Source organism: Mchenga conophoros, linkage group LG23, assembly GCF_057382185.1.
Source record: "Mchenga conophoros isolate Kocher_MC1m ecotype Shallow Benthic linkage group LG23, M_conophoros_male_GT1.1, whole genome shotgun sequence".
Classification (NCBI taxonomy): Eukaryota; Metazoa; Chordata; class Actinopteri; order Cichliformes; family Cichlidae; genus Mchenga; species Mchenga conophoros.
In genome coordinates this window covers 16,811,874-16,824,135 of record NC_140547.1, presented here as the reverse complement: position 1 = coordinate 16,824,135, position 12,262 = coordinate 16,811,874, and the positions used below count along the sequence as shown (strand labels likewise).

Sequence of the window (12,262 nt, the reverse complement as noted above, 5' to 3'; positions counted from 1 at the left end):
TCAGGGCAACTCCAATCAGTCTGAACTCTCCCTCCCCATTTTACTTTCCACGTAGCTCTAGAGGCTTTGACCTTTGACATAGTGTTGCCTTTTATCTGCCAACTCATTGAGGACATCCCTTCACAACCCCTCCCATCCAGTATCTTGCATTTTATAATCTCTTTATATTCTCTAAAGCTGCTATTTGTAATCCTTTTTGTGCTGGGAATAGAGATGTAAACAGGAAAGCCCAGAGAACTTGTTAGAAGCTTCTGTTTCAACATCAAATATTGCTGGAATAGTTAAGAGTCAGAATGTGGAAGTGAAGCTGTTTCAAACTGTGGCATCTACTTATGGAGGCTCTAAGTATTACATGTTATTACCTGTGAAAGATTAACCTCCAGGGATACAGTATAGATTAGAGTGTTAGGGGCCCAGAGATGTTGCTAATACCATGTAGACAATCTTGGAGTAAAAGAAAAGATCATAACAGTATCAACGACTGTAGGAGGAAGCCGGAGTACACAGGGAGAACTTGCAGACTCCACAATGAAAGAGGTGAATGGTCCAGATGGTGGAATCGAACTCAGGACCTTCTTGCTATGAAGCATCAGTGCTTACCACTGTGCTCCCCTTCTTTAGTTCTGTGGATTTAAATTCATACAAGATGGTAATTTTCCTTTGGCTTCAGGTCAGGGAAGCGGGTTGTCACTATTGATAGTGCTTAGATGCCGAGACTAGCTTAGAACACCTGGCCTTCTTGAAAATCTTGGGTGGGGTGCTGCAAGCATCCCTCCGAAGGCACTCTTGTCTACTAGGTACTTCAGTGCTCACATGGATAATGATAATGTAACCCCAAGAGTAGTTCTGTTTCTAGAGTTCAGTGCCGATCATGGATAGTCCATAACGGAAACTATGTTTGACCATGATTGTGTCCAAAGTGCACTTGGCAACAGGAAATGTTGCCAAGTTTGGTTGGATTCTGGAGGTAGCTGATCAATGCTGGAAAAAAAAAAAGGACATGGCTCTGTCAAATCCATACTGGCAAACTTTGGGAGAAGTCTGATGAGGCCAGGGAACAAGACTTTCAGTCGACTTCAAATCAATTCTGGCAAACCGTCAGGTATATATGGTTGGGTTGGCGTGCTGACGTCAACTGAGGACACAAGAAATAGAAGCAGTGTTTGTGTGATGCATATGACTTCCATCACTAGGTGTGAAGTCACTGAGGTAGAGATGGCTGAGCTTTCCCTAGACTCCATTCAGACTCTGGATGTTGTGGAAATGAATTGGCAAAGTGTAGTGGTGGAGAACGCATTTAAGCACTTCCCTTGTCCTCTGGAGCGTGGTGGTGCGGGGGCTGTCATTGTTGGCTATTTAGTCCACGTAGAGCAGTAGTAATAGTTTGTTTTTCATTGCTGGCAAGAAGTTGGACTCATTTCCCTTAGGTATGGGGCTCCACCAGGTCTGGCTCTTGTCATCGATTCTGTTTGTGATTTTAATGGACAATGTTTCTAGATTCAGGCAAGGGGAGGACAGTTTCAGGTATGGTAGCCTCAGGATCTTATCTTGGATTTTTGCTGTTGATGTGGTGCTCTTGGCTTCACTGGTTGATGGACTCTAGCTTTCACAGCCATGGTTTGCAACCAAGTATTGAGCAGCTAGGATGACAGTTAGTACCCCAAAGTCTGGTTCTCATCAGAAAATGAAGGCATACCCACTTGGGGCAATGATCCACCATCCCAAATAGAGAAGTTTAGGTATCTTTGGGTTTTGGTCATGAGTGAGGGAAGAAGGGAGTGGGAGACAGTCAAATGGATTGATGTAACACCCTGCAATAATGGGGTAAATATAGAGCTTAATTCAAAAGTGTGACCTTACTACTTGAGCTATGTTTTACATTTTTACCCTTACGTATGGCCGCAAGCTCTGGGTAGTGACTAAAAAAGTGATACACAGATAGAAGTTGTGGAAATGGACATTATTGAAAAGGTTCCCTGGCCTCAACCTTAGAGATATTGACCTTAATCATTGGAAAGGAGCACAGGGTAGAGCTGCCAACTGGATGTCCAACTGATAGAAGACCCTGAAACAGAACCAGGACAGCGTTTATTGTAGATTTAAATGTTAGTTGATTTGGGAATGATCAATGTTTGTACTGCATATTATAATTTAGCTGAAATATGGTTTTCTAATTATAATAAAATGATTGGTCACTGTTAATACATGGTAGATTTAAATAAATATATCTAAATCTCTTCATCATACATCTCTACATTGATGCCTTCTTAACCATGTTAGTGAAGAAGTTTTTATGAACAGTTTTCACTGAATACATTTTATTAGGCAGCCTTTGAATCAGTTTTTAGCACTTGGCCTCATTTTTTTTCTTGCTGGCCTTACCAGGATTCCTGTGTCTTTATTCCCTGCAGCAAAAAGCTAGAGCTAAAGAAAAAAAAACAACCCTTTTCTTCTTGTGACTGTTGTTGGTTTGATAAGTCCTCTACACTGGCAAAGGGAGAGGATACCAAAGTTTTTGCAACAGCCTGGGGGCCTCTCTTAGGGTTTGCCCAGAGAAATCTAAAGCACCTGAAGCTCTTTGATCATAACCTCATCCTCAAGGAAGCAATGATCTACTCCATGCTGGCATGGCACCTCTCCTCTGACAAACCCTCCCTGACCCATACTCATCCCAGGGAAGATTGAGTGGTAGAATCACTACATGATTGCATCTTATTTTCACTCATCTTAGAGCAAGCTTTCATCTTTCTGCTCACTGTGAAATACACAAACCCACACACACAGACACACAGAAAAGAGAGAGAGGACAGTTGAATTTTCCTGCCTGATTCTAGACACATTCATTGAAAATTAAGTTACAGGAATCAATATTAACTACTGATTACAATAATCACACATGTATTTGCTAGTTCAATAATCACCTCAAATACAATTTATTCACTGATGGAAAGTGGTGGGTGGTAGAAAGTGTTGAAATATGCTGAATAAATTGATAAGTAAGGGGAATGAATGGAGAGGCTGGGATTTACAAGATTTTTTTGGCTCTGAATGCTGCACTTGGCAGCCAATGTAGGTTGCCAGGAAGCCATACTGAGAGCAAGCTGGATAGCATAAACTTAAAACCTTAATATATAATATGTTGAGTATACACTGGGAGTTGCTTTAGTCAGTAAATCCAGGTAAATTCAGGTAAATCCATCAATGTTCGAGCGTCGCTGTGGCAATTTTATCCTAACCTCACCTCATTACCGCTGACCTTCAGCAAAGAACAAAAAAAGCCACACTGGATTTATATCACTTCAGCAGAATTTAATTTCTATTTTCAAGTAACACTTGAGAGGACTCATAAAAATACAAGTGACTCTAATAATACACAGCTTCCATTCTCAAAAATTATGATTTTTATCATAACTCTTTCCTTATCATTTTGTTTACAAACCCATGTTAACAATTACAATTAATGCTATTCATGTTTTTTATTATATAAAGCCCATTGGATTTCACTGTAATTTGCGGTTGTTGTAATCATCTACATCATCTTCATTTGTTGTTCATAGCCATGATGTTGGCATCATCTCTACCATCTTCACTGTTGTTGCCATTATCAAAATCCAAGCCATTCTTTTCCCCAGAATTTCAAATATTGCAGTTTTTTTTCAGCACATATTTGGCACAGATGCTTTGAACCACAAGCTGTGGCGGTGTTATTAGACACTAAGAGTGAATGGTCCTGTTTGACAAAATCTCCAAAAGGAAGCAGAAGGGGCGGTGTCATCAATCACAATACTGTCAACCAGGAAACTTCACTTTGTCCTGTTTCAGAAGTTTGTTTGTTTTTTTTCATTCACTATATTTTAGTTTATACACCAAAATTACCAATTTAGTTTAAAAAAAGATAATAGTTTGGGTCAAAATATTTGCAATTTGGATTACATTTTAAAAAAACATGCTTGTTGAAAAACAGCCCTTTTGTTCCAACTAGTCAAAAATTCACAGGTTGGAAGTTGCACGTTACCTGGCCCCACTGCTGTTTTCGTAACATGATGTTGACTACATCATAACTGCCACCACAGTAACATTAATATTAGCATAATTGTTGCAATATTGTCCTTTAGTAACATCATTGTCTTGATCATAGCTATTGTCTGTTATACTTGTCCTCATTGCCATCAATGTAATAGGTAGCTATCATGATTTTTTAGCATGGTTGTTATTTGTCACTGAGATCATTTGCACCATAATAGTTTTCAGTATCATTACTATCAACACCATTAGCAATGTAATAGTTAATCGCTTTCATAGTTAGCTATTGCCGTCATCAAAACCATCTTGGGTGACACCAGCAAAAAGTATTTTTATTTCCATGATTGTCACCACTATCAAGTACATTACCATTACTGTCACTATCATGGTTGACATCATTGACATCATTGTCTAACTCATTGCAATCACCATTTAACATTCCCACAGCTGATTCCACTATATATCCAGTATTAATTGCCATTATCCTCATCTCTGTCATCATCAAGGCTGTCAGTTAATTATCACTACTGCCACTGTCATGCCAACATGACTATCAGCATTATCATTACCATTGCATAACCACCATCATAAACAGAATCATATCATCACAATTACCCAGTTCATTCATTCTTATTATATGCTCGGTTTGTCTCCCCTCCTCTCCTTTTGTTAGGTTGCACATATATCTGGACTGTACAGCACCAGCACACATACGCACTTGCCATAATCTCCTGACCTTTTTTGTCAGGAGTTTCTGGAAGTGTTCCAGAGGAGAGTTATGATGTGTCGGTACATTGTGGCTAGTGCCTGCTGCGACAGAGGGAGCTGAATAGCTTAAAAAAAACAAAACTGTAAAAGGACAGAGACTGTGGAGTGATGTAATGGTCTCTGCACTCAGGGAAACAGAAGAAAAGACAAACATAATACAAAGACATGCATTCAGAGAGAATTTTACCAGAGCCAACCTACCTTTTCTTTAATCCCAATTCCTTTTCTGTGTAAGGTCATTCTGACTAATAAAAAAAAAAAAAAAAACACCCAGCACGCCCCTGCGGGCGGTTTATCCTTCAAGCTCGGGTCCTCTACCAGAGGCCTGGGAGCTTGAGGGTCCTGCGCAGTATCTTAGCTGTTCCCAGGATTGCGCTCTTCTGGACAGAGATCTCCGATGTTGTTCCCGGGATCTGCTGGAGCCACTCGCCTAGCTTGGGAGTCACCGCACCTAGTGCTCCAATTACCACGGGGACCACCGTTACCTTCACCCTCCACATCCTCTCGAGCTCTTCTCTGAGCCCTTGGTATTTCTCCAGCTTCTCGTGTTCCTTCTTCCTGATATTGCTGTCATTCGGAACCGCTACATCGATCACTACGGCCGTCTTCTTCTGTTTGTCTACCACCACTATGTCCGGTTGGATAGCCACCACCATTTTGTCCGTCTGTATCTGGAAGTCCCACAGGATCTTAGCTCGGTCATTCTCCACCACCCTTGGGGGCGTCTCCCATTTTGACTTCAGGACTTCCAGATTATACTCGGCACAGATGTTCCTGTACACTATGCCGGCCACTTGGTTATGGCGTTCCATGTATGCCTTGCCTGCTAGCATCTTGCACCCTGCTGTTATGTGCTGGATTGTCTCTGGGGCATCTTTACACAGCCTGCACCTGGGGTCTTGCCTGGTGTGATAGACCCCAGCCTCTATGGATCTTGTGCTCAGAGCTTGTTCTTGTGCTGCCATGATTAGTGCCTCTGTGCTGTCTTTCAGTCCAGCTTTGTCCAGCCACTGGTAGGATTTCTGGATATCAGCCACCTCCTCTATCTGCCGGTGGTACATACCGTGCAGGGGCCTGTCCTTCCATGATGGTTCCTCGTCTCCCTCCTCTTTCTTGGGTTTCTGCTGCCTGAGGTATTCACTGAGCACTCGGTCAGTTGGGGCCATCTTCCCAATGTATTCTTGGATGTTCGTTGTCTCATCCTGGACTGTGGTGCTGACACTCACCAGTCCCCAGCCCCCTTCCTTCCGCTTAGCGTACAGCCTCAGGGTGCTGGACTTGGGGTGAAACCCTCCATGCATGGTAAGGAGCTTTCTTGTCTTTATGTCAGTGGCTTCTATCTCCTCCTTTGGCCAGCCTATTATCCCAGCAGGGTACCTGATCACGGGCAGGGCGTACGTGTTGATGGCCCGGATCTTGTTCTTACCATTCAGCTGACTCCTCAGGACTTGCCTGACCCTCTGCAACTTGGTGGTTGCAGCTTTTCTAGCGGCCTCTTCATGGTTCCCATTCGCCTGCGGGATCCCCAGGTACTTGTAACTGTCCTCTATGTCTGCAATGTTGCCTTCTGGTAGTTCAATCCCCTCAGTTCTGACTACCTTCCCTCTCTTTGTTACCATCAGACTACACTTCTCCAGTCCGAATGACATTCCAATGTCATTGCTGTATAGCCTGGTAGTGTGGATCAGTGAATCGATGTCTCGTTCACTCTTGGCATACAGCTTGATGTCATCCATGTACAGGAGGTGGCTGACAACTGCTTCGTTCCGTAGTCGGTATCCGTAGCCAGTCTTGTTAATGATCTCACTGAGGGGGTTCAGGCCTATGCAGAACAGCAGTGGGGACAGAGCATCTCCTTGGTAGATCCCGCACTTGATGGTGACTTGTGCTATGGGCTTGGAGTTGGCCTCTAGTGTTGTACACCACATCCCCATTGAGTTCCTGATGAAGGCTCTTAGGGTCCCATTGATCTTGTACAATTCTAAGCATTCCAGTATCCAGCTGTGGGGCATTGAGTCATAGGCCTTCTTGTAATCAATCCAGGCAGTGCACAGGTTGGTCAGTCTGATCTTGCAGTCTCGGCTGACTGTTCTGTCTACCAGTAGCTGGTGTTTTGCGCCTCTGGTATTCTTGCCAATCCCTTTCTGTGTCCCGCTCATGTATTGACCCATGTGCCTGTTCATCTTAGCCAATATGATGCCTGACAGGAGCTTCCATGTAGTACTGAGGCAGGTTATTGGTCGGTAGTTGGAGGGGACCGGTCCCTTCTTGGGGTCCTTGGGGATCAGGACCGTCCGACCTTCGGTTAGCCATTCCGGGTGTCTCTCGTTAACTAGCAGCTGGTTCATTTGTGCTGCCAGAAGCTCGTGGAGTGCAGTCAGCTTCTTTAGCCAGTAGGCGTGAACCATGTCGGGCCCTGGTGCTGTCCAACTCTTCATACTGGAGACCCTTTCTTGGATGTTGGCCACTGTGATGGTTACTGGACCCTGTTCAGGGAGGTCGCTGTGGTCTGCCCTCAGATCCACTAGCCACTGAGCATTGCCGTTATGGGTTGCGTCCTTCTCCCATATGCTCTTCCAGTATTGCTCCGTCTCCAGCCTTGGTGGTGCTGTTCTCTTATTATTATTGTTCCCTTGCCACTGAGAGTACACCTTTGCCTATCTCTCTGGTGTACCTCCTCAAGCGGCTGGGCAAGGCTATGAGTCTTTGCTTGGCAGTTTCCAAGGCCTCAGGTATGGACAGCTTGCTGTATTTCTTATGCACCTTCTTTGTCGCACCTTTCTGCAACTCCATTAGTTGGCTGACCTCCCTCCGTGCTACTTTGATCTTGCCCTCTAGCCTCCTTCTCCATGGAGGGTACTGCCCCTTGTGGCTGTTCAACTTGTAGCCAAGCATCTCACTGATCACTGCTGCCGTATTGTAGATCAGCTTGTTAGTGTCGGTAATCGTGGTTGTAGGTATCGTCCGTAGTGCTGCATTAACATCATCTAGCAGACCTTCTGAGGGTACTTCACGTAATCTTGGTAACCGACTACGGGGGATACAGGTTTCAAGCTTGGCGATGATCCTATTTTTCAGGTCAGTTCCTCTTGCACTCAACGATCCTTCTCCTATCGCACTTGGGGCTATGTACCCAATCTCGGGTGGGGGTGATGATATCTCCCCCCTGACCTGGCGTCCTGACTCCTCCTTGCCATAGCATTTGTGTTGTACCTCGTCAATCTCTAGCTGTGAGAGCAGTCCCTTCTTTCGAATGTTGGAACACTGAGCTACTAGTTGTTTCGCCGTCATTGTGGATGTTGGATATCGAAGAATCCATAGGTCCCGCATCCTATTCATGTAGCCCCTTCCGCCGGGGTTACTTGCGTAGTAGCATTCCAACAATGCCCTGTTTTTGTATTATTATTGTATTATTATTGCAGAACACAATGCATAATCTAGGAAGAATACTACAAATAAATTAAGTTATAAATAATACAAAGTGCCCTGTAATATATATATATATATATATATATATATGTATATATGAAGACCCCAGGTGCAGGCTGTGTAAAGATGCCCCAGAGACAATCCAGCACATAACAGCAGGGTGCAAGATGCTAGCAGGCAAGGCATACATGGAACGCCATAACCAAGTGGCCAGCATAGTGTACAGGAACATCTGTGCCGAGTACAACCTGGAAGTCCCGAGGTCAAAATGGGAGATGCCCCCAAGGGTGGTGGAGAATGACCGAGCTAAGATCCTGTGGGACTTCCAGATACAGACGGACAAAATGGTGGTGGCTAACCAACCGGACATAGTGGTGGTAGACAAACAGAAGAAGACGGCCGTAGTGATCGATGTAGCGGTTCCGAATGACAGCAATATCAGGAAGAAGGAACACGAGAAGCTGGAAAAATACCAAGGGCTCAGAGAAGAGCTCGAGAGGATGTGGAGGGTGAAGGTAACGGTGGTCCCCGTGGTAATCGGAGCACTAGGTGCGGTGACTCCCAAGCTAGGCGAGTGGCTCCAGCAGATCCCGGGAACAACATCGGAAATCTCTGTCCAGAAGAGCGCAATCCTGGGAACAGCTAAGATACTGCGCAGGACCTCAAGCTCCCAGGCCTCTGGTAGAGGACCCGAGCTTGTAGGATAAACCGCCCGCAGGGGCGTGCTGGGTGTTTTATATATATATATATATATTAGAGAGAGAGAGAGAGAGAGAGAGAGAGAGAGAGAGAGAGAGAGAGAGATCTATAGATAGATATAGATATAGATCTATATCTCTATATATAGAGAGATATAGATATAGTCCTAAATTTTAGTTAAAAAAGGAGCAATAATGTTAAAATGATGCTGATGCATTGCATTTATAGGGGCACCTACAAACTATTTTCATATCAGTCTTTTAGTGTCAAGAAGTTCCATCAAAATGTGTGTTTTTCTTGAGGTTTCTAATTTGCCACTCCTCTGGTTTAGAAAAGTATCAAAAAATATTGACAGAATCTGTCTTTTGTTTTCTTGGTTGGTTTACTTTTAATTCCCCGCACACTCTCTCATCTCTCTCTGGACCTGATCCCTCACTATAAAACATCATTAGGATAAATGATGTGTACTGCTACATGTACTGATAGAAACAGTTAAGAAACAACATGAAAAGGCTTATCACTGAAAAACGAGATGAAAGTGGAACCTTGTTTTGAACATGGGCTCTCACATGTTGTTAGATCTCCTGGGCCATACCTTACATTTGCCAGGTGCAAGTACACATACTTCTTTTTTACATTATTAGATTCTCACTGCTCAAAATGATTAAATCTGCTTTAAATCACGCTGAGTTATTTTAAAAGACAAGCTTAGTTAGTTTTTACATCTATCAGTCTGTGCTTATATGCATTCATATTCACAAAGTCAAGGTAAGCTTTTCGCTGCAGTTGAAAAAAAAAGGATACACTACTTTACTGAAGTAAAATTATGTCCCAATAAAACAAAGCTTTTTCATAAAGTTGTCAAACCTCATGTGCTCTTAAATTAAATTAAATTAAATTAAAATTTATCCCATGTTATTCTCTGAAGTTCCTCAGTATAGTGGGACATTTCAGATTGCCATTCTGGCATTTTGGACAGTCCATTGCCTGAAGGAAAATACAACTCATTAAATTAAACACATCAAATATCGTTTTTCCTTTACATGCATATGGAATTTAGATACATTGATAAACAAATTAAACAGTATATCTCAATAACAACAGTCATATAGTGCTTTCATATTGACAAAATATTTTGATGCCTAAAACTGACAAGGTCTCTATGTTGAAAGCCAGTGTGCCAAAAAGGTTGGCGAAAGCCCCCTACAAATGAAAGTTTTGAAAGTGAATCCCTGACCGTCGCTTTCAATATGTCATCTAACCAGTCCTTCTGCCTCTTCCACCTTCTCCTTTTCACCCCCCCACCCCCCCTCCTCTAGACATTAGGGAGAGTGGAAGCCCCAAACCAGTGATGGTTTTCATCCATGGGGGCTCCTACATGGAAGGAACTGGGAATATGTTTGATGGCAGTATCCTGGCCAGCTATGGGAACGTGATTGTCATCACTTTAAACTACAGACTTGGCGTCCTAGGTAAGGATCCTGCAATGAGTGACCATTATTGCTGTCATGTTGTGTCGTGTCTGTTCTTCCTTTATTTATGCCTTTTGTCATGTTGAGTCTATTACGTTAGCCTTAAAAAGACGAAGACCAGGGATATCTTTATTTCTTTCTTTTCCTTTCTTTCTGCCTTCCTTTCTTTTTTTGGTCTGTACATTGTTCTGGCTCAAACTGGTATTTCTTGCTAATATCTGGTCTCATTTCTTTGTTGATTGATTGCGATATTTCCAAAGACTGAATTTGAGCTTTCTATGAGATGATTGCTTTTCATTCTTCCTTGACTTTGACGCTAAAGTAGGCAGGTGACAGGCATAGTAGTACAAAATGTTTGTGCCATCCCTTTTCTGATCCTTTGCTCATCTACGTATTTGTTTAAAGTGACATGTTGATTGCATCTCTGCATAGTTTGAACCTGGTTATCACTCTGCTGTACATCTCTTGCCTCCTTTCATATATAGTTAGTACAATGGATTTTCAGTCCCTCTTGTTTCTGGATATCTCAGTTTTCTGTCTCCCCTGTCTTATTTTTTCTCATCAGAGTAATTCCTAATTCCTTTTCCCTTCTTTTAGATGTCACTGCCACATGATAGAAACAAAGGTGTGCTGAATGAGATTATGCTGTCATGGAATGGACCGCTTTCATTTAAATGCTCTTTTGGTTTATGGGGTTTTCACCCGGTGTGATCAACGGATAGCAGAATAAAGACACAGGGCAATATCCGCCTTTCACTCAAATATATATTAAAAAAAGTTTTCTTGGCATGTGTGTGAGTGTGCGTGCATGTACAGCTATGTGTTTGTGTGTGTCAGGGCGTATTTAGCGAATTAATATAAATGCTCACATAATATTCTTTGTGAAGAGCTGAAACACAATATCAGTGAAATATTAGTGTGATCTGCAGGTGGTCTGCATCATCTCTGTAATCTCAAAATTATTCCCTCTGATATTTTACATTAGTTATATTTTAATGGGAAATACTAAGACTGGCTGAAAAACCTGTTGCTTTCTTACAGACGTCCTAATGATACCCAAAGATCAACAGTGGTACTAAAATTCTTGACAGCTAGAAGTCAGATAATTAATATACATATATGAATATTTAAAAAAAAGATCTAGTGATTAGATATGTAGCCTTCCTATCCACCCTAAAGTTTAGCTTCATTGCAGACTATTACAGTTTGTAGAGACACCATGTGTATAAAGTGCACATACTCTACATACACTAAAAAACTGAACTCCACACTCCAAAACCTGCTGTTCAAAGCTGAAATCTTGGATTTCCCTGTTATGAATAAACTGGCGTAGCCAATTCAAACTCTGTTTGCAAATAACATTTAAAGCTTTAGATTATAGTTATAAAGCATTATGGAAATTACATAAGCAGCTGAAGTGTACAACCACTTCCAAACATCAAAAGCTTGAGAAAGGATAAAAAAGGCAAGTATGGTGAGAGTAATCCAGCCAAAGATCAGTCAGTTACATTTTAGAACATTTAAAATTATTTTAAAAGTGGTGAAATCCTCAGTCCCTTAGGCATTCCCTCCTTCTCATTCTTTTCTGTTTTTTTTCCCTCCGTTCCCCACTCGCCCCTTTTTCATGTGCAAGCTCTTAACTGCTCCAAGCCTCATAGTGTTGAGGGAAAGTGTATTCCTGCTGGTTAACATGAGGCACTGCTGTTTGCTCTCAGATTAAACTCTGTGTGTTTGTGTTTACCCCCCTGGCAATGGGCAAAAGTGTGCAGCTTTACCTTACCCAACCTTCTAGTGGGCTGTGTGTGTTTGTGTGTGTCTGTGTGTGAATGACAGTAGATATAGGACTCATAATCAGTGGGCTTGTGGGCTTT

General features: G+C 42.5%; 1 protein-coding gene across 4 annotated transcripts in view; it reads left to right on the top strand.

The window, feature by feature from the left end:
• nlgn1 (neuroligin 1) overlaps nt 1-12,262 on the top strand; it is a 316,027-nt gene that overhangs the window by 117,947 nt on the left and 185,818 nt on the right. For all 4 annotated transcript variants that reach the window (XM_085263599.1, XM_085263597.1, XM_085263598.1 and 1 more), the window contains one exon: nt 10,239-10,391. In XM_085263599.1, the coding sequence (XP_085119725.1) occupies nt 10,239-10,391 (153 nt within the window). The remainder of the gene's footprint in view (nt 1-10,238; nt 10,392-12,262) is intronic.